Raw genomic sequence first — 21,905 nt, forward strand, 5'->3', positions numbered from 1 at the left:
GTAAATATACATATATACTTATAAAATAGATTAAATTAGAGATAATCAACAGAGAGTAGAGGCTAGCAGTACTAGCTAGGTTTATGGCTGTTCAGTTGTTTTTCAGTCAGGTCTGACATCTGTGGCTCCATTTGGGGTTTTCTTGGCAAAAATGGGAGAGTGGTTTGCCATTGCCTTCTGCAGCAGATTTAGGCAAAAAGAGGTCAGGTGACCTTCCCAGCTGCTCAGCTAGTACTGAGCTATTCAGGAAAACGAGTCACTTTGGGCAAACTATTTCACTTTTTTAGGCCTCTGTTTCTCTCCCTGTAGAATGAGGGAGTCACACTAAATATTTACAAGAATGCTTAGCCATAGATCTAAGACCTGTGATCCTTAAGTAAGTATGAGGGAGAGAAATCAAGAGAGAGCCTAACCAAAGGAAGCCAGTCTGGGAGTAAAGGCCTCACTGATGGCGAGAAGGTGGGTTTTGTAGGTGCGTTTTCCCCGTGGCCCGTGCGTTTTTCCCGTGGCCCATGCGTGAGGGCTGTATTTTGCAGGGCAGTTCCAGATCTGCGCCGGTAAAGGGAGTTTTCTCATTGAGATTTCCTTGTCTCCCACTCGGTGCCACCCAAATATTCACGTGAGCATCTGGTAACCAGAGTGGAAGCAGAAACAGAAGGGATCTTGTCAGTTGGCTAAATTAAAGGAATAGTATAGATAGTTTTCCTAGATGTTAGCTAAGCGTTCGATAAAGTCTCTCCTGACAGCTTGTGGAAAAGATGAAGGGCCGCCGGCTGAGTGATAGCCTGGAGCCCAGTGAAGGACCGAGCCAAAAGAGCCCTTAATCAGTCGCCGGCAGTTGGAAGGGTTCCAGTGGATTGCCCCCGAGATCTGCAGTTGGCTCTGTGCTGTTTAAAACTTTTATCAGGGATTTAGATGAAAGTACGAGTGGCGGGCCTGTCACATTTGCAGGTGAATCAAGGCTAAGAGCTGTAGCTCACATGCCGGATGACAGCGGCAGAATTCAAAAGGATCTTGACAGCCTAGCATCTTGGGTCAAAAATCAAATCAAATCAGATTGAGTCAGCATTAGTGGCGTGTTACAGTTAATTCACAAATTCAGCTCTGCAAGAGAAGACAGAGAAAGGAAAAGACTGGATAGCACTTTATCTGAAAAAGAGCTAAAAGAGTTAGTGGACTGCAAGAGTTCTATGTGGGTTCCTAATGGTCCGGGAAGCCAGTGGAGTCAGGCTTTATTAAAGAAGGTAGAAATACTCTGAAAAAGAATGGATAATCCCCTTTGTGTCCCCTTCCCTCCTCGATCCCTTCAGATCACTGGCATTGCTGCAGACAGAATATAAAGCAAGTCTCTCCTTGTTTGGACCTCTATTTTCTTATCTGTAAAATGGAGGGACTTAAGAAAAATAGTACATGCAAAGAATACAAAAAAAAAATGGAAATGAAAAGAACATGAATACTAAAATTTTGTGTAACCATAGTGATTAAGCTTAGAAATGAACTGAGAATGATCCTAACTTCTTCCTCCTCCTGTCCATGAAGAAATGGAAGGCAATAGATGGGGGATGTTCCATGTGGTCATATGTGGTCCGTTTATGGTGGGTTTTGCTGAACTATTTTATTTTTTTATTCTTGTTACAAGGGAGGGTTTAACTTATAGAGAAAGGGGAAAGTTGTGTGTTAGAAAACAACTTAATGTTATGAAAAAAGCAAAAAGCACCAAGAAGCTAAGTGCAAAAGAAGATGATAAAAGAGTCAGTTTGGAGTAGCAGCTAGAGCCAGCCTGGGAATCAGAGCAGTCTGAGTTCTGCATGCGTGACTCTAATCCCTGAATAACTTTCTAAAACCACTAAAACAAAACTAAGTTTCTAAAAACTAGTGGTTTTAGATTCAGCAAGTTGCAAATCTCCATTGGTAGAGAAGGTTTTCTCAGGGAGGGCTCCCAGTGAAATCACAAAGTCAAGCAAAAAATAACACAAAATGAGGTGGTTAATCCTTAAAGTTCCTCTGAACTCTCACGTTTTCACCCTATTCACTTTTCCCCTTATAGATCCTATTTTTTCATTCATAACACCATGGCTTAGATCACTTAAGATAAAATACAGTGATCCAAAAGTCACTTCATTATTGGATGCCATTTTGTTTCACTTATAATTCTGCAGATTTTGCATTTGACCTTTCCTTAGTTTCCTAGGATCATAGAGCTAATGAAGGAAAGGACCTCAGAGACCATCTAGTTCAAACTCCTCATTTTAGAGATTAAGAAACAGAGGCCCAAGGAACTTAAGTCATCGGCCCAAGGTCCCAGAAGCTGCAATCATCAAAAGGAGGGTTGGCGATCAGGCCTTCTAACTCCAGAGTCAATATCTTTGCTCTACTGCCTTGATTTGTACCTGATTATGAAATAGCAGCTGGAAATGCCTTAACTGTCTTGCATTTCCATTCCTTTAAAGTTTTCTTGACTTCTTCCTGTTTACTAATTGCAACAATGAATAATTCCCCAAATAATTATGCTTTAGAATATCTTCCTATCCCCCCAAATAATGATTTGATAGCTTCAGTGCACATGCATTTCTTCTCAAATGTATCTTCCTGAATTTTATAATAGAATTTATGTCTACAAGCAGTGACCTATTCTAACCAGAGCTTCAGTGGGCCCTTCATTGTACATCCCTCTCTCCCAGATGGTCCCTGTCCTTTTACTTTTTCTCAAAAGTACAGGAATCAGCTTCAGAAACATTAACTCATTCATTCATTCAACAACTATTACTGAAGACATATATATGAAATCATAAATGATTTAAATCTATTCATCATGCCCTTCTTTTGATTGTCATATACACTAATAATATTTCTGCACAAAGGAAACAATGTTTTCTATTAGAATATTTCTGAGATTAATGGCAATGTGAAGTTACATATATTGATGTGAATTTTTATACTCAGGCTATTTATTCCTGTAGCAGAATCAAACTCCACTGACAAGATCCTTTATGGGAGTGACACATAAGCATAAATAATTTCAAATTGTTAGTATATATATGTGTGTGTGTGTGTGTGTGTGTGTGTGTGTGTGTGTATATATATATATACACATATATATATGAATATATATGGATATGGATGATAGATATGTAGATCAATAGATAGATTTAGATAGAGATGTTTCTGAACAAGTCTGGACGAATGCTTTCAATTATTTTTAATCATTGTCATATAATTTCCCAGTAATATTATTTAACATTTAGATCTTAATACCACAGACTGAACATTTCTGACTTTCCAGTAAGGCTCTTTATTAGAATAAAAATACCTCTCTTTCTCAAGTACATGTGATCCTGTCTCCCTCTAGTGGCCCCAATGCACAGAGAGATGGGGAAAGAACAGAAGAAAAGGGAAAAAAAAAAGGTCAAAGAACAGAAAATCTGAGTGGAGCTAAGGAGGAATCATGACTGCTGTCCCCTTTGTTACAAATATCTATTCTGGGTTACAACATCTTATATATTGTTTTTATAACAGTTTTCATTTTTACGTTCTGGGATCAAATTTTTATCCTGAGAATATTCTCATATTTACTCCTCCATTTATTAAGAAAAACAAAAAAAAAATCCTAAGCTCAGCTTTTGCTCTGCAGCTTTTCCCCAACAGAGAAATAGGAGCTGTGACATGTCCAGCAAGAAAAATCTGTTTGTAGACACGTTCACATGCAGATGGCTCGTGTTGTCCAAAGATATCTGCGTCATTCAGCTTCCATGTCTAAGAAAGAACAGATTGTGGGGGAAGATGATCGGCCTTTGGACCAAGATGTAGAACTGAAGTTTCTTTTATCTTTATTCATTTTTCTATTCTGAAGGATAGGACAAGAACTAAACTAGCTATGTGTCAGTAGCTTCAGAATTTCCCGGATGAAGATTAGGCTAAATTTCCAACAATATTTCCTTTGGTTATTACAAATATTACATCATAGGCTCACAGCTTTAAAGGCGTAGCAAGTGCAAATGTACTTGTTTATGTAGCTATTTGCTCTCATGTATAGGCTTTCTTTGTCTATTTAACAAATTTAAGGTTGCATTGTTGAATGTTTAACTACAGTGATTGCCTTCTCCTATTAAAATGGCTAATAATTAAGCAGGTATTTGTAAAAATTTATATCCTGAACAAAATTAAATCAAATTATATTAAAATAAAAATATTATATTAATTTTTTTAATCTATCAGTACTAACGAGCATTGGTTTGGAGCCATAATGCTAGCTCTACTATTTCCTCTGTATATGACATTGGACAAGCCACTCACTCTCTCTAAGCCTGTTTTCTTATCTTTAAGATGAGGGATGAAAGGAACCTTAGAAGCCTTGTGTTTACATCTAGACATCTCTAAATGAGATACTCTCTGATATAAGTCACAGTGACTCAGTCCCGGGGATGATCAGTGGATATGCATATGAGAATAGTGTCATCAATCTTGTTTCCATTGGTAAGCTTCTATTAATAGTCACCGTGTCCTTGGAATCAGACTATGTGACCACAGGCAATAGGAATGATGAGCAAAACATTTGCTTGACTAAATTCACTGGGACTATTTTACTGTCATGTGAATACATAGGTCCTTGACTCTATTAAGTTAACCATGGGGAAATGAACCAACTAATCTGTCTGCAGCTGGATAAATTTGACCAAAGTTTAACACACACACACACACACACACACACACACACACAACCTGATTAACAGATGTAATCTTTCTTCACCTTTAAGTAATGGATCCCCACTGAAGCACATGTCATGAAGTTAAATTGTGTAATCCCTGGCCTCAATTAAGAATGAAATATCATTAAGCTAATATATTTTGACACTGCTGTTATTTTAACATGAATAATGTATTTTTCTTTGCATTTAGGTATTTGGATGGGAACCAGTTTATCCTGGTTCCCAAGGAACTTTCTAACTACAAACATTTAACACTTATGTGAGTACCTTTTCCCCCTGATATTTTTCTTCTTTAGACTTTCTAGTCTATTTAATGAAACTGTGGCAAGTGGGGGGGTGGAGGGGTGGGGTGATAGAGAGACAAGGAGAAAATTGTAGAAAATATCATGAACCTTTCAGATAATGTAATTCCTTCACAGACAGATGCCTCCAGCTTCTTCCATTTAAGTTCTGGATCATGAGCCACATCTTGCAACATGTACTGTATATCAGAATATGATAGTCCTAGAGCACAGTTTCTCCTTCAGTTCATGGGGAAACACAAACAGTGATGTCTTATTGGCTAAAGGTAGAATTGTATATATGATCATGAAAATATATAACTTCACTGCTTAAGAATATAGACTTTTTGTAAGCTCTCTTTTTAAAAAAAAAAAAAAAGAGCAAGAAGAAACTTTATTCTTGATTCTTGATCTCATGTCAAATATTGTAGAAGATGACCTTTCATAATGAAAAATGATGACCATCCGGGAAAGTGGTAAAAGAGCACGATGGCTTTGGAGCCAGAGAAAAAGGTCAAAATTCTGTCTCTGTCCCTTATTGTCTGTGCAACTCTGGGCAAATCATTTAAATTCTCAGAGCTTATATTTCTTCATTTGTAAAACGAGGGCTGTAATTAATAGCCTCAAAGATCCTTTCACCTTTAAATCTGGGAGCCTATGTAATACTCACAGTTGGATTATCTCCCACAATCCTCATAGCAGTTTGAGTATTACCATTGTTGCCGGTATTACTGTACTCTACTTTACAGATGATGAGACCAATATTCACAGAAGCTAATTGACTTATCCACAATCATGTCCTTAGGAAGACTCTCTGGACAAAGCTGATTATGTCTACTGACTCTATTATTGATTTCATTTATAGGTTTTTAACTTTATAGAAATTTTTCTCATGTCAGTTAAAAGATTCCAGTGTTAATCTGGTCTTCAAATAAATATCACAATTATATCATGGATTGCAAAAAATAACTCCATTTGGCCTCCTATGATGGCAAAGTCCTCCTGATGTATCATTTACTCTGTTTAATTTTAGACAACATAATCAACACATTATTAAGTCAAACAGAGTCTTGTAATATTTTTACTCTATTTGATATATGCATCATTTATTATTTGTACTTTAAAATAAAATGCCTAAATTTAAAAACCCAGTAAGTTTATATATATATATGTATATCTATCTATCTATCTATCTATATATATATATATAAAGATGAAATAGGTTTTCACCATTTTGATCACCACAGCTTTAGAGTAATAAGGATGGTAGATGTAAAGGCACTAAGCTGGTAGCATAACATTTTTTCCATTGTAATTTATTTCTATAGAATTCTACAAGGATTTGGGAGATTTATGATAGGTCAGTGTGTTTATATGAAAGTACAAGCCAGATGGCGAGGTAACAGGAAATATGTTTCATAGTTAAGTACAAATTCACTCTTCAGGATGAGGCGGGTGAAATTATTGCAGACCAGTCAATGTGTTGAAATCATTTTCAAGGATAGAGCAATTGATAGTCATCTTGGAGTAACTTAAGGGCTTCTACATGAAAGAGAAATTGGACTTTTCAAACTTGGTCCTAAAAGGAAGAATCAAGACAAGATAGAAATTGCAAAGAAAATGTCAATTCTATTCAGGGACACCTTCCTAACAATTAGAGTTCAAAATGAGAATGGGCTGCTATGGGAGGGAGAGAAGAATTCTCCATTCCAAGAATTCATCAAGTATATACAGGCTGTGAAGGAGTATAAAGAACAGATCCTCATTCTAAGAGTTCTTAAGGATAAACCAAATGAGCTTTTGTAATGGATGGCATTCGAATCAAAAGGTACCTCAGATATTGACCTAATTTAAAACAGAACCAAATAGGAAGTCCATATTTGGTTCTGCTTTAAATTAGGTCAGTATCTGAGGTACTTTTTAATTTGAAAAACCAGTAATTCCAGAATTAAAAATAACATTTTGGAGAAATATGAACAGATCTGTTTGAATGGAGGAAAATTTAATTATAATTAAGTAACAGAAAGTCAAAAATTTGTGGAACATATAGAAAACAATAGGAATTGATTAGTTGGAGTTTTTTGGTCTCATCATGTTGGCCATAAGAACTAGGCCTGAGTCATAAGGCTACCACTTTATCTCCTTTTGACCTTGAGCAAATCAATTCACTTTTTTTGAAGTTCAGTTTCTTCATTTTAAAAAAGGAATTGTACTCGATGAGCTCAAAGACTTTTTCCTGTGAACCCTATGTTGCAAGTAAGAGACTTATTTGTTTTTAGAAAAATAACATCAAAGGCAGCAAATATAAAGTACATTTGGACCCCAGATGATAGCCACAACAGTCAGAACCCAGAAGAAATTGTCTTTGTGTGTGTGTGTGTGTGTGTGTGTGTGTGTGTGTGTGTGTGTATGTATGTGTGTGTGTGTGTTGTTTATTTATTTTTAGCTACTACTCTCCCTTAGATGCACATTTCGTTAGGAGGATATATGAAAAAATCAATATTTATATCAAAGTCTTTATTTTGGATGTGATTATAAATTTAGCTACAATATGCCTTACAATTATGTTTTAAGATAACAAAGTAATCAGTTCAAATGACCCCTTTATTAAATTGAATGTACTTTCATTTATTAAATTTAGGCTTTAAAAATTTTTTCAGACAGTCTGGAGTAATAATTTGACTAGTCTTACTAATAAAACCAATATTTTCTTCCAACTATTTCTAACATTTTCAGATTTTTACTTTGTTCCAAATGACTAGGATTCTGCATTTTTTTTTTGTAGAGATCTAAGTAACAACCGAATCAGCACACTTTCTAATCAGAGCTTCAGCAACATGACACAGCTTCTGACCTTGTAAGTTTAAACTTGTAATACTGAGTGTTAAAAATGTTCAAGTCATGCTGAATAAAATGCAAAATAAGTAATAGGAGAAAAGTATTAAAATCTTATTTGATTTGAAAGCCTGGAAAATGCTTCTTTGACTAACTTCTTTGGACACAGGAACTGCATTTGATTATTTTCTATTTCTCATATTTTATTACCATAAAAATTATTATGTATATTTTCAGAATTCTTAGTTATAACCGTCTCCGATGTATACCTTCTCGGACCTTTGATGGATTAAAGTCTCTTCGTTTGCTGTAAGAATCTTTCATTTAATAAAATGTCATCTTACATAAGCAGCCCATTTTACTAATAATTTGTAATTTGTTTTATTAATTCCTTTCCTGATTGGTTGGAGGTTGAAAAGGCAGACAATTAATCTCCCTCTGGAAGGGGATGGGGGTGAGCATGAATGTCTTAGCATGCCATAGAATAAGAAACTCTAATTTGGTCAATTAAGATTCATTTTGTTGGATTATGTATCATACATAAAACATGTTATTTTTAATGATGCCTTTTTGGCATTTCTCACCTTTAGGTCTTTACATGGAAATGACATTTCTGTTGTACCTGAAGGAGCTTTCAATGATCTTTCCTCCTTATCACATCTGTGAGTAGTTCTTCCATAAAGAATATTAAGTCTGCTTAAGTACATTAAAGTCTCTTTTTTATTTATGTTTGGAAAAAACCATAATTTGTCTGCCCAAAATCTTAGCATATTAGACTTTTTCAAAAAATGTAAAGCACTCAAATGACTTGAAATGATATATCTGGCTGTTTTGGTATAAAATGCATTTTCCAGTCTGCCAATCACAAGGGAACACAAGGTTGATAAATTAGCTATTCAAGAAAAATGGGGAAAGACTAAGTAGATTTTACAGCACTACAAATTAAAATACAGGAGAATATGTTGTATAGATTATCTCATATTAAGTAAGATGAACCTTGTTTTTTTCTCTTCCGTAGACATGGAAATATTACCCCAAATGTGAAAAAAAAACCATTATTCAAAATTTTCATATTCTTTTTTTATTCTGATAGAGTATAAATCTTCTGAATACAGAATCAACTTGCCTGTGATCAGTTTCCAAATAGGAGACTGAATATTCCATGGGATCCCACAGGCTGGGCAGGGGGCACGGTCAGAACCTTGGTTTGGGATTTTTGTTTATTTGTGTGTCAGTATTATTGCTTTGGCATCTATAGAAGATGAATAGTCAAGAAGAGAGACTGCTCAGGAGAGCTCGGCCATCACAGTGAAGGAGATTCAGATTAGGCCATAGGAGGTTGAAGAAAATATTATGCTTGGGCTGAAGGAGAGAAGATATTAAGGAGAACAGGATATTGTCTTTGAGTATTTAAAGGGCCATCAGATTGGAAACGAGATTAGACTTTTTGGGCTTCATCTAAGGTAGGAGTATGTAGCAGAAACTGCAAAAAGGAAAAATTTAAGCTTGATAGAAGGAAAAACTGCTCAAGAGCTCTACAAAAGAAGAACGAGCTGCCTCAGGAAGTACTAAGTTCCATCTCTTAGGTATTTTGTAAATAAAGGAAATTTTTGTTTTGGTGTAAATCGAAGTAGCTGGTCTCTGGTGTATATCTTTTAAATCTTCGATTCAATGACAAACAGTCCAGCCAGCCTTGGTCACCATTTTGAGCACTCAACAACTTATAGTAAAAGATTTTATCTTTTAAATTTAATTTTAATTCTTAGGATTAAAGCTAGCTTATATGTGGCATGTGTTATGGTAGTCTAGAAAATAGAGATTCCATTTGATCTCTCTAGATCTCTTTCTATGAGAATTATAAGTCTATAGGACTATAAAACAGCTATGCATATTTTTCCTGAAATAGTTGAAAGTCTTAATGAAACTTTACTTAGTTGAGTCACTAAAAACTGAAAGACTGGAGAAAACCTATTTTTTAGAATACTGAAAGTTATTCATTTCTGTGTCGTAAGAAGTAAATGGTTTCAGAGTTCTTATCTTTCTTGGGTCCCCTATTACCCACTGGCCTAGATTATAATCATAGAGATACTGAGGAATTAATATTTATTTAAAATGTTTTTGCATTTATTTATATCCTGCCTGTTGAGAAAGAATTATTATGACTAAAGTTAGGAGGGACAATAGAGACTCTACGCTGATTTTCCTCATTCTGTAGAGGTAAATCATGTTCCAGAGAATGAAATGATTGGGCCCTATTCAGTCAGATAACTAATGGATAATCCAGAATTGTGACTAATATTTCCTGTCTCCCCAGCCTGTTTTTCACCACACTGAGCAGCCTCTTTTTTGTATTGATTTTATGTCAGCCACATTAGCTGAAATGTTCCAAGCTAAAAGTTCCAAGCATATCAGTACTATCTCTAAATGTCATAAATGTAGAAATCAAATCTTTACTACTTGCATGAGGCAATGTGGCTCAGCAGTTAGAATTAGCCTTGGAGCTGGAAAACCAGCATTCAAGATCTGCTTTGACACATACTGGCTGTGAGACCCTGGACGAGTCACTCTACAGAAAGATGCTCTAGGCAGCTCTCTTATGACTCTTAATTTGCAGAAAAGGCAAAATCTGTATTGATACAAAGCTTTCCCCGACATGGGATTTCCTTATGCTAATGAAATCACAAGTCTAGCGTTTATTCCTATGAGACATGGCTAGACTCGGAGTTGAGATTTGCAAAAATACCCCAACTTTGACATAATAGTGGGCAAGTTACTTAGGCTTTTAGAGGTTACTATCCAGTAATTTCTGTCTTCTCCTTATCAAATTTAATTAGCTTCACCATCTAGGAAATGTCAATAAAAGTGCTGATACTACCTCCACAAAGTGCTTTGTAAATATTAGTTGTATAAAAATATGTTATTATTGCCTTTGTGGAAATATAACCTAATCTTGAGTATTGATTGCCATAAACTATGGAGATATTCTTCAAAGTTATCACTTGGATTGACTTGATGTAATGAAAAACCCAAGGTCAATATATTTTGTCTCGTTCTCGTTTTTGTGTTCTTCCCCAGAGCCATCGGTTCAAACCCTCTGTACTGTGACTGTAACATGCAGTGGTTATCGGACTGGGTCAAATCCGAGTACAAAGAACCCGGAATCGCTCGGTGTGCCGGGCCTGGGGAGATGGCGGACAAGCTGCTGCTCACGACGCCGTCCAAAAAATTTACATGCCAAGGTGCGTTTTTATTGATTGCTTGTTATACAGAAACGGATAAAAAGATGACTCCACAAGATATTACCATTCTGTTGTAAATTTTGTGTAACCTGGCAGGTTGACACATCGTGGCTAGCAATTTCTTCCATGCTTTACTGGGCCCACAGCCTGGCCTTTTCAATAACCATAGCAACTGTCTGCTGGGATCTCATTTTGTAAGGAAAAAAACTAAGTTATTCAAATATGATTCATTTTAATTAAAGAAGCAATCCCGTTGTTCTTTGGCAACTACTAAGCTGCCCTCTGAAATTGGGGGAGGGAAAGGGAACCTACAAAACGATCCTGGTTTCTTTTTAACATAAAATATTTCCTCCCTGATCAAAAAAAAAAAAAAGTCTTTGTTCATCTCACAAACTCTTACTCTTCTACTTTCACCTTCTACCACTTGTGCCCTGTTTGTAGAGATCCCAGGGCCCTGTCATTTTCTGATACCAGGTAAGGTAATAAATGATACTCCATGTGTTGAAATTGATCCTTCGGATTTCCCTAATGTGATCCAGACTTTCCATTTTCAGCCTCTTCTCTCCCTTTGGTATATGTTTTTATGAATTCCAGGCATTCTTCCATGTTTAATTTTGTTTTGTGTTGAGACAGAGAAAGACTCAAAGAGACAGAGACAGAGAAAGACAGAGAGATGGAAAGCCACTGAGTACTTAAAAAATGAAAAAAAAAAAAAAAACCAAAGCTGAAGTGCAGACAATTCTTGGGCACTAGAAAAGGTCAATCAGTAAGTAGTGATGGAACACCTCGCTGTCCACAAGCACTAGGCTGACCACTGGAGGGAACAGCAGGAGATGTCATGAGTAGTTGCTGCCTTGCGAGAGCTTTCAAATGGCCAGTGAGGAGGAGAGGAGGATCCCAGGCCATAGTTTCTAAGGTCTGAGTTGGAGCACCTGCTTCCCTGCCTATTGGCTGTTTGCCCTTCAGCTCATAGACCATCTCTCTGCCTTTGTCGTTCCTCATCTTTAAAGCGAAGGAGTTTTGTGACATGGTCTTACAAGGCTTTCTAACCCTAAAAGTCCACGAATCCATAAAATGTGGAAGAAACTTTGGAGATCATCTGACTGAAGCCCTTTGTTTTACAGTCAGTGAAGTTAGAGATGCCCATAGAGTCACATAGGGAGTGAGTAGGGGAGCCAGAACAGGAAAGCAGGTCTTCTGGTGCCAGATAGACAACAGAAAAGGGAAAAAGGCAAAACCAGAGGAGGAAAGATGGAAAGGTCCAAAAATTATCTCAGAGAGACAAATGAGGAAATAACCAGGGCTTGTGCAGACAGCTTCTGTAGGAAAGTAAAGATGGGAAAAGCGTGTTGGGACCAGGGTCTACAGAGCCTTAAATGCCTGAGGAACAATGTCTACTTTAAAAGGAACAAGAAGAAAGACCCAAGATAGATCAGTTTAAATTTGATTCTGGTTATCTTCCACAATAGCAAATCATTGACTTTCATTTGTCTTGTGTCCAGTCATTTTTCAATCATGTCTGATTCTCTGTGACCCCATTTGGGATTTTCTTGACAGATACTGGAGGGCTTTACTATTTCCTTCTCCAGCTCATTTACAGATGAGGAAACAGAGACAAACAGGGTTAAGTAACTGGACCAGAGTCGTACAACTGTTAACTAGTCTGAAGCTAGATTTGAACTCAGGAAGATGTTTTTCTGTTCTAAGCCCAGTCTCTATGCACTATGGCATCCCCTAGTGTCTTCATTCACCTTGAATGATAACAAATAATATCTAGTAATCAATCAACAAAGCTGCAGAATGAATTGATTTAAAGCCTTCTTTGATAAAGTTGTGGAGTCATGATGAAAGAAATATAACCTAGTTTGATCGGGCTTTTTATTCTATCCAGATTTCTAATCCCCTAATGCCTTTTTTAGAGTCATAGAAAGTTAGAGCTGAAAGGTTTCTTAAAGGTCATCTGAGAATCTTAGGGTCCAGAGCTGAAAATAGTCCAGAGGTTACCTCGTTCAAATGCCTCATTTTATAGATGAGAAACCGTCTCCAACTAATAGCTTCTCCTGCATGTGAGACAAGGGAAATTATGATGCCCCTAGGAACTACCTTATAAGTCATTTTCTTAGTATTTTTCAAAAACTTGCAAGTAAATGCAGGGAAATCTCATAATTCAGACCTGAAATTTCAGATTATTCCAAAAGGAATAGGCTCCAAATGAATTTTTATAACCTCTGTAAAGAAAAACTTTTCAAACAAATGAATAATCTAAACAAGATTACTTAAAAATAGTGTTTAAACTATTTTAAAAAAAAAAACCTTTAAGTATCTTCAAACATTTTGAAAAATTATCAACTTATAAACTAGACAAATCACTCTTATCTATTAGCCGAGACATTCTCTCTGTCACTGTCTTTTGATCTCTCTCTCTGTCCATCTGTCTGTCTCTGTGTCTCTGTCTTTCTCCATCTCTTTCTCTATATCTCTCTCTCCCTCCTTCCCAGGGCTTTTTAGCTGATCCGTCTTGTCTTCAAAGAGCTGTCAGAGCACTGGATTTATAGTCAAGTCAGAAATAACTCAATTTGAATCCTACCTTATGTCCTCCTCAGCTATATAAACCTAAGTTTCCTCTGTAAAATGGAGCAGAAAATAATAGGAGATATTTATTTCACAGGGTTGTAGTAAGGATCAAATGAGATAATATTTGTCAGACATTTTACAAATCTTAAACTGGTATAAAAAGAAATGTTAGCTACTATTATTATAAAGCGAACAATGAATAGAGTGAAACACCTGGAGTCAGGCAGACCCAAGTTCAAATTTGGTCTAAGATACTTAGAGGATAAGTACAGATTTGTTTGCTTCAGTTTCTTCAGCTATAAAATGGAGCTAATGATGGCACTTACTATCTTAAAATGGACAAAATGTAGTTCAGAAACAAAAGATTGTAACATTCTGGATAGCATTGAGACTTGGTGGGAGGGGATTCATGAGTGTAGAGTACAGTTTTTGAAGAATATATTTTATTCAAATGGAACTCAGTAGATAAATCAGACCGTGGAGTAGTACTCTATATTTCAAAGATTTATTTATGCAAAGAAATTCAGGAAAACATAGCAGGGGAAACAGTGATGAGCAGTTGCGTAAGATTCAGTGGAAAAAGAAATAGAAGTGATGTGATGGTAGGAGTCAGCTACAAGTTACTTGACCAACCAGTTACAAAGCTGGCTTGACCATGCAATGTCCAAAGTGATTCGGAAGGTCCATTATTTGGACTTCTGCAGGAGCTCTTTGTCAGCAAAAAGTGGAAGAGTTAACATGTTTTTAATTTGTATGAATATCAATTTCATTTTTAAAAGCAATGAGAGAAACTGTTATTCTGGACTTGATAGTGACTAATATAAAGGAACTGGTTATTGAATTAGAAATGACAGATTTGGGAAAAAATGAACATTCTGTTTTAAAACGTATGAGGAAAAAGAGTCAAATGTAACCTGATGTGCATCCTAGATTTTGGAGAAGACTTTTTTTTTTAAAGTCCATCAGAAGAATAAGTAAGACTTCATGGCTTATTGTTCTTTAGGAAAAGTCAGAGCTGAAGAAAAGACTCTCATTAGCCCTTCAGTGATTAGGAAAAGATTTGCATCCAAGACCAAAAAATAATAGTTATGCTGTATTTCACCCTTCTCCATCTTCTGCATTCAGTTCTAAATATCACATTTTAGAAAGAAGCTTGACAAATCTAGAGTCCTTCCAGAAGGGAATGAGGATGATGAGTTGACTAGAAACTATGCCATCCAGAAATTGTTTTTAAAATATTTATTTCATTAAATTTTAATCAGTTACATGTAAAAATATTTTAACATTTTTTAATTTTGAATTTTAAATTGTTTCCCTTTCACTAATCTTCCATCACTTGAGAAGGCAAGTAATATTATTATTATTATTATTATTATACATGTGAAGTCATATAAAATATATTTTCACATTACCATATTGCAAAAAACAAAAACAAAACACAGGAACCCCTCCCTCCAAAAAAGAAAAAAAAGCGTGTGTGTGTGTGTGTGTGTGTGTGTGTGTGTGTGTGTGTGTGTGTGTGTGTGTGTTTTAATCTTCATTCAGAGTTCATTGATTTTCTCTTTGGAGATAAATAGCATTTTTCATCATGGGTCCTTAGGAATTATTTTGTATCACTGTCTTTATGTGAGTAGCTAAGTGTTTCACAGTTCTTCATCCATACAATGTTGCTATTACTGTGTACAATGTTCTCTTTCTTCTGCTCACTTCACTTTGCTTCAATTCATACAAGTCTTTCAGGTTTTTTCTGAAATCAGTCTGCTTATCACTTCTTAATAGCATTATACTATTCCATCACAATCAGTCATTCCCTGGTTGTTGGGCATCCCCTCAATTTCCCCTTTTTTGCCAGTACAAAAAACTGCAATAAATATTTTTGTACAAATAGGTTTTTTTTTCCCTTTTCTTCGATTCATTTGGGATATAGACTTGGTAATGCTATGGCTGGGTCAAAGAGCTGACCTGTTTTCTATGTCAAAAGGAAAATTGGTCCCTGAGGGAGAGTCTAGACCATGTCCTTTGCACTCGTTCTGCCTCTGAGATTTTGGTAATTCTATAATTTTAGTTGACAGACTTAAAATTCCCACTGTTACTATTTTTCATGTATACTTACAGTACAAAAAGAAAATATATTTGAAGACGAACTGCTATATTTAGATCAAATTTTAGACTTCTGTTCAGCTAGAAGAAGTCTGTTATTCCGTTAATCAACTGATACTTTTTTATATCCTTGCAAAGGAGTATTTCTTTAGGTTGTTTTTATTTTTTGTGGAAAATTGAATTTTAGAGAAGATTAGGAAATTCAATTTTGTGCAATGTAATTGTTAGAAATGTTATCAATGATTTTCTGTACAGATCATTGTTGAATTTTGCAACAACTCTTCCTTCATTTCCCCAAATACCAAAAATAAATAAAACAAAAAGATTCTTGAAATCAGATATTGTACAAAGATCTCAGACTATGAGTCTCAAATCATAGAAAACATTCTTAAAAGGAAATTAATATAAAAAATAGAATGTGTACCATTGTTATACACATAATCCTTTTATTGACAATGAACTAGCAAAACATAAGGATGTAGTGAATAACAAAATTTGACATGCAGAATACTAAATACCAAAAACAAATAATATCTTCCAGAACTCTGTGAGTTTTGAGGTTATGTGCAGAGAATATCCATTATGGAAATAAATCAAAAAAGAAAGGGCTGCATCAGGACACAGTGATGGGAACCAAAAATCTGGATCATGTGTCAACATAAAAGATTCCTCCTTTTCCTCCAGGCCTTGATGACTCCAGGGATGATAGCATTCTGGATACTTTGTTGAGTCGTGAAAAAAAGAATAGCTTACAGCAGAATAATAGATTCATAGAATGTTAGTGTGAGAAGGGACTTTAGAGAGAGAACAAAGAGAAAGCTCAATCACCTTATTTTAGAAATGAGAGATCGGCCCAGAAATATTCAGGGACTGCTCCAAAGTCATGAAGTTAGTTTGTGACAGTTCTAGTGCTACAGCCTAGTACTCTTAATACTCAGTTTTGCACTCTTTGCTGATAATAGCATGTAGTCTTTCTCCCATTGACTCAACTATTAAACTCTTGCCATATTATTAGAGTCCTCTTTTAGCCAAAAATGATGAATCCATTGTTTGTGATTTAGTCATTAAAAGGCCTCCTGGAATTTCTATTAAAAATTCTAAATCACTCGGCTTTAAATTTATGACATCATAGTTTTGATAAACAATGACAGTAAGTTTAATTCTCAGCTCTTTGTAAGAGCCTGGAATATTTAAGTCTTTTATTAATTTTGAATTTTATAGTGAAAATATGAATGTGGTTAAATCAGTTGGCTCAAATTAGAATTAACTAAAAACTCATTAGAAATTCTTTAACCTTCCAAGATATTTAGCCCAATTTAGAAACAAAAAGCTGGTAAATGTTTGGTTTCTTAGCCAAGATTTCTAACATTTGAGGCTTATTTTCTTTGGTACTCAGATCAGACTAGGAGACAATCAGGATTTATGCCAAGAGGTAGTTTAGAAGAAATAACTCATGAAAATATTTAGACATATCCATTATTAGTAGCCAAGAGTAACATCTCTATAAAGCTTTGTCAATTTTTCATTTGAAAAAAGATATATATTGAGAGCAAAACCCCAGGTAAAATTTAGAACAGATTTTTTTACATATTGGAAAAGTATATCCTTGTAAAAATTTCTAGTCTTTCCATTGTGACTTTATAGAATGGAAATTTACTATGTTTTGATTGAAAATTAAATATGATATCAAAGTTCTTGATAGGCAAAAGTGGTCTTGGGAATATGTGTAGTTTAAAACCCTTGCTTTTAAATGGAAATCTCCTTTTAAGTAATTACGGTTCGACATAAAATTCTTCCGGAGTATTTCCTGAGTTGTCTTTGATTCAGCTCTGACTTCTATACAAGGGCAGTGATAAAATATTTTATTATTTGATTCATGTTTCTGAGGGATGCTTGAGTGAGGACAGACTTCAGGTTACAGTTAGAAAATTTTGGCTGGAGCTTTTGGTAATAAATCAAAATGAGATCCTATTCTCTGTGGATGGCAATATTGGTATCAGGTGCATAGCTAGTCATTTGAGTCAAATAAGCAAGCCAGCATATAAGCTGTAATGGTTTTTAAGGCCTGACAGGACTTCCATTAAAGATGAAAAGAAATGGCAAAGACAAATTGTTCATCAAAACTTTGTGCCCTTTGCATTATTAAGCCAAACCCATCTCTGTCTGTGGACGATGGAAGAACTTGTGCTGTCAGGCTTTCTTAGTGATACTAAATCAGAGTAGTGGGTATAGATTGGGTGCTTTCATTTCAAGAGCAATGGAAACAATCTGTGTTTTCAAGTAGAGTTTTCCTTTCTCTTCTGGATATGTTACCATGTAATAGTATATGGAAAGCATTATTTTAATGTGTTTTGAAATCCATTGCAGTTTAAGTAGAAAAGAAGGTAAATTGCATGAAAATATATCATTAAAGAGAAATCTTTAATGGGAAGATGAATTAAGTATCTACATTTTCCCAAAGTTGGCCACAAATAGTTTTTTTTTTTTTCCTTGTAGGCAGCATATTCAAATCAGAACTGGTAAAACTCAAAATCATAAAGGTCACTCAGTGCAGACACACTTAACAAAAGATTTGTTGAACCCAGTTCTGTTCACCGTTGGCCTGATAAAGCTTGCCTTGTTGTGTTTCATGAAGATCAAAATCATTTTATTACTTGAAGGCTAAGAAGGAGATAGCCAATGGTTTCAAAAATCCCTGAAAAAAATTACAAATGTCCTAATATTCCTAAAATTTTCTGACTCCCTTTCTTCAGAAAGTTTCTCCATTATATATCTTGAATGGCTTTACCCTATACTTCTGGCCCAAATTTGGATCCTTGTCTTCCCTAATCTGTTAAATGATCTTAAGACAACTTCATGTTTTCATTTCTAGCACTATCTTCATGAGCCTAACTGGTTACTTAGAAATACGTTACAGCATCGCATTGTGTCGTGACAAATTTTGATTCACTGCCAATTCTCACTTTAATTCTCACTGGGATTACAAAACATTGCATGTAGATTGTTGAAAAAGAACTTTGATTTTTTTTTTTTTTGACATTGTCCCAGAATGAATGTGTGGTGGTCTCCCAGCCACACTGATGCCTGAAAAACTGGACTTTCCCTTGTACCACAGTCAGGAGTGGGGATAAGTAAGAAGAATATTTATTCCTAAATTCACCTTTCTTCTTTAGAGTTGATTTGATCAGGAAGTTTGCATTAAGGAGTGATAGCCCTTGTTACCCATATCCAAGCGATATTTAGTAAATGCTCATTTTGCACCAGACAAGGTGTAGTATATTCTGGAGCTAATAAGAGTCACCACAGAGACCTATTCTCAAGGAATTGTTAAATATCTAATGGGAGTTTAGAGAAGAAAGACAAGTCCATGAATAACTGGCCACCAATAATGACCCAAAAAGTATAAAGAACTTCAGGCCAATTGACACAAGAAATCTGAAGAAAAAGAAAAGGCCTTTTCAGCAATAGTAGTTTTGAGAAGGAAGTGCCACTTGGAAAAGAAAAGGGAAATTTTAATAGAGATCAGGAAAAAGGCTCGTTCCGGTACTTGTGTTGGGGAAGATACGAACATAGATAGAATGATAGGAAAGGAAAGAACAAGAAAAGGAGAAGAAAGTAATTCACTATGATGGGAAAATAAAGTGTAGAAAGGGGAATACTCAGGAAAGGCATTCATGTATCTCTCCTCCACTCTCCCTAGTCTACCAGTTACTTCCAGGTAGTTAAGAAAAAGAAGGAGTTGTATATTACCTGCCAAAAAAGAAATGTTAACCTACTCACTGGTATACATGTAGGTGGTTCCTTTGTCATAGAAGTGTCCAGGGATGTAGAACTAAATTCTTTCCTACAACTTAGTGGATTGTGCCTTGCAAAAAATAAAAGGGTTTTCTGAAATTTGTCAGGGCAAGGGGACCATTGAACATATATTACTTTTGTGGAGAGAAAAATTGATTTAGATTTTCAATTATAACTGAATATCTATAAACCCGGTGTTTCTGTACACATAAACCTATGGGAAGTACAAATAAAAGCAGCTTGTAATTAATAATGATGGTGAAAATAACTATCTGGCTATAAAATTTTAAACAGAAATAACAGCAATAATGTGAGAAGACAGCATAGAGTTAAATCATAAAAGCTTCCTAAGTATTGCTCAAGATATGTTGAGCTATGGAAGCTTCCTTATCATCTATCTTTCTACTGTATCTGCTTCTTTTCCAGTTTTCCCCTTTTATCTTCCTAATCAGTAGAAAAGCCAGCACAAACCTAGAATCCATGGTCCTAAGGAGCCGGAGGATGCTGGATTGCTTGATTTCTGTGATCTGAGATACAGTTGAGCTAAGGCTGAGTGTTTGTCTACACTATAACATTCGCTAATATGATGAACCCTCAAGGATAATAAGGTTACCAGCTCACCTAAAGAGGGGCAAACCAGTCAAATTCAGAAAAATTGATCTGGTTAAAGTTTCAGTACTAATCAGCATTGGGATCAGTCCATGAATGCCCAATGTAATTGCAGGCCTGTGAAAATAAGGAGACTGCAGCGCAAAACCACCGCAACAAAAAATACATAGAAATCTTTCTTTACATTTATCTGGGGTTATTAAGTACAAAGCAGTTTGGTAGGTATGAAGTGAGATACCAAGATAATTAGCTCTTGTTCTCATGAGGCTTACAGTCACGCAAGAGAAGTTATAATATATACACAACTATGCAACACTGTACAATAATTGTAAAGTGAAAGAAAGCAACATGAAAATAGAAGAATTCTCCAGTGTGGGCTGTATGATAATGGCAGGGGGTGCTGAGGATGGAAAGATCATTCCTTAAAGTATATAGAATCATGAAAGACTTTCTTGAGAAAGGCATATTAGAAATGGATGGTAGGACCTCAAAATGGATGGACAGATAGAATGGACAGAAAGATGGAAAGAGGCAGGGATATAGAACAGAATGAGTTATCTTGCCATAGAGTTATAGAACCAGTTAAGGCAACAACAGTCCAAGCAAAGGAATAGAAGATGTATAATCCTGAAACTTTTAAAGAGATGAATGTGATCTAATGCTCACAAAGGGAAGCAGTCTGAGATAAGGAAAGGAAGCTAGATGTATTTCACGATTAAGGGACATCAGATCCCAATGCTCTATCTTAGGATATGTATGTTTAATATAGATTAATATAGTTTAATATAGCTGTCCCTGTTAAAAAAAAAGTAAATAAATACTACTTATTTAGCTATGGTTCTCTAACTAAATTCTAGTGCCTTCGTAGCTGTTCTTCTGTTGTTTCATTCATATCTTGACTGCCTCCATTAAGGGTTTTCTTAGTAAATATACTAGAGTGGTGTGCTGTTTTCCAGCTCATTTCACAGATGCGGAAAGAGAGGCAGACCAGATTGAGTGACTTGCCCAGAGTTACGAAGTTAGTAAGTGTCCGAGGCTGGATTTGAACTTGTGAAGATGAGTTTTCCTGACTTTGGGCTTTTCCCACTGTGCCACCCGGCTTCTCCCTTCTTGGAGCAAAAACAGCAGAATTAGAAGCCCATTGTTCTGTTACAACTTCATGTACCAGGATATATACATATACTCTAATGGTACCATATACAGTTTTTGGCTGTAATAGCAGCTTCTAGAGGGAGGAGGCTGTGAGACACCTCTGCACCTGGCCCACACTTTCCCTTTTTGCATGTTGTCAGTGACTCCTACCATAAAGTCCTTCAGAGCCCAGACTGGCCTTAGAGGGGACCCCGTAAGTTCGTTAGGTCTTAAGTTCTGGGAGCTGCTACCCACTGAGCCTTCGAGCAGGGAGCAGGGAGGGCTGCTTGTTGCTGCAAGAAGCCTGGCTGACTTTGAAGGGCTCTGCCCTCCAGGATCAAGCAGCCCAGGGATAAAGTCCCTGACCGTGGGAAGGCACAGAGAAGTGGCCCCTCGCTTTGGTGGAGAGAGCATTCTCCCCAGTGAGACAATCACACACATACACACACACACACACACACACACACACACACATTTATATGTCAAAATACATTTTAAAGTAACAATAATTGAATGTGTATATAAGTATGTGATACATATGGAATACACATATGTGTATATATATGAGAAATCTTACTGGGGTGGGCACTCTCTCCATTGAAGCCATATTTTATATGTGTATATATTTACAAACA

General features: G+C 35.9%; 1 protein-coding gene across 2 annotated transcripts in view; it reads left to right on the forward strand.

The window, feature by feature from the left end:
- The window catches only part of SLIT2 (slit guidance ligand 2), a 335,837-nt gene that overhangs the window by 258,013 nt on the left and 55,919 nt on the right, over positions 1–21,905 (forward strand). For both annotated transcript variants that reach the window (XM_051967476.1, XM_051967477.1), the window contains 5 exons: positions 4,897–4,965; positions 7,773–7,844; positions 8,060–8,131; positions 8,413–8,484; positions 10,898–11,061. In XM_051967476.1, coding sequence (XP_051823436.1) covers positions 4,897–4,965; positions 7,773–7,844; positions 8,060–8,131; positions 8,413–8,484; positions 10,898–11,061 — 449 coding nt within the window. The remainder of the gene's footprint in view (positions 1–4,896; positions 4,966–7,772; positions 7,845–8,059; positions 8,132–8,412; positions 8,485–10,897; positions 11,062–21,905) is intronic.

This window comes from Antechinus flavipes, chromosome 6, assembly GCF_016432865.1.
Source record: "Antechinus flavipes isolate AdamAnt ecotype Samford, QLD, Australia chromosome 6, AdamAnt_v2, whole genome shotgun sequence".
In the NCBI taxonomy this organism is placed as follows: domain Eukaryota; kingdom Metazoa; phylum Chordata; class Mammalia; order Dasyuromorphia; family Dasyuridae; genus Antechinus; species Antechinus flavipes.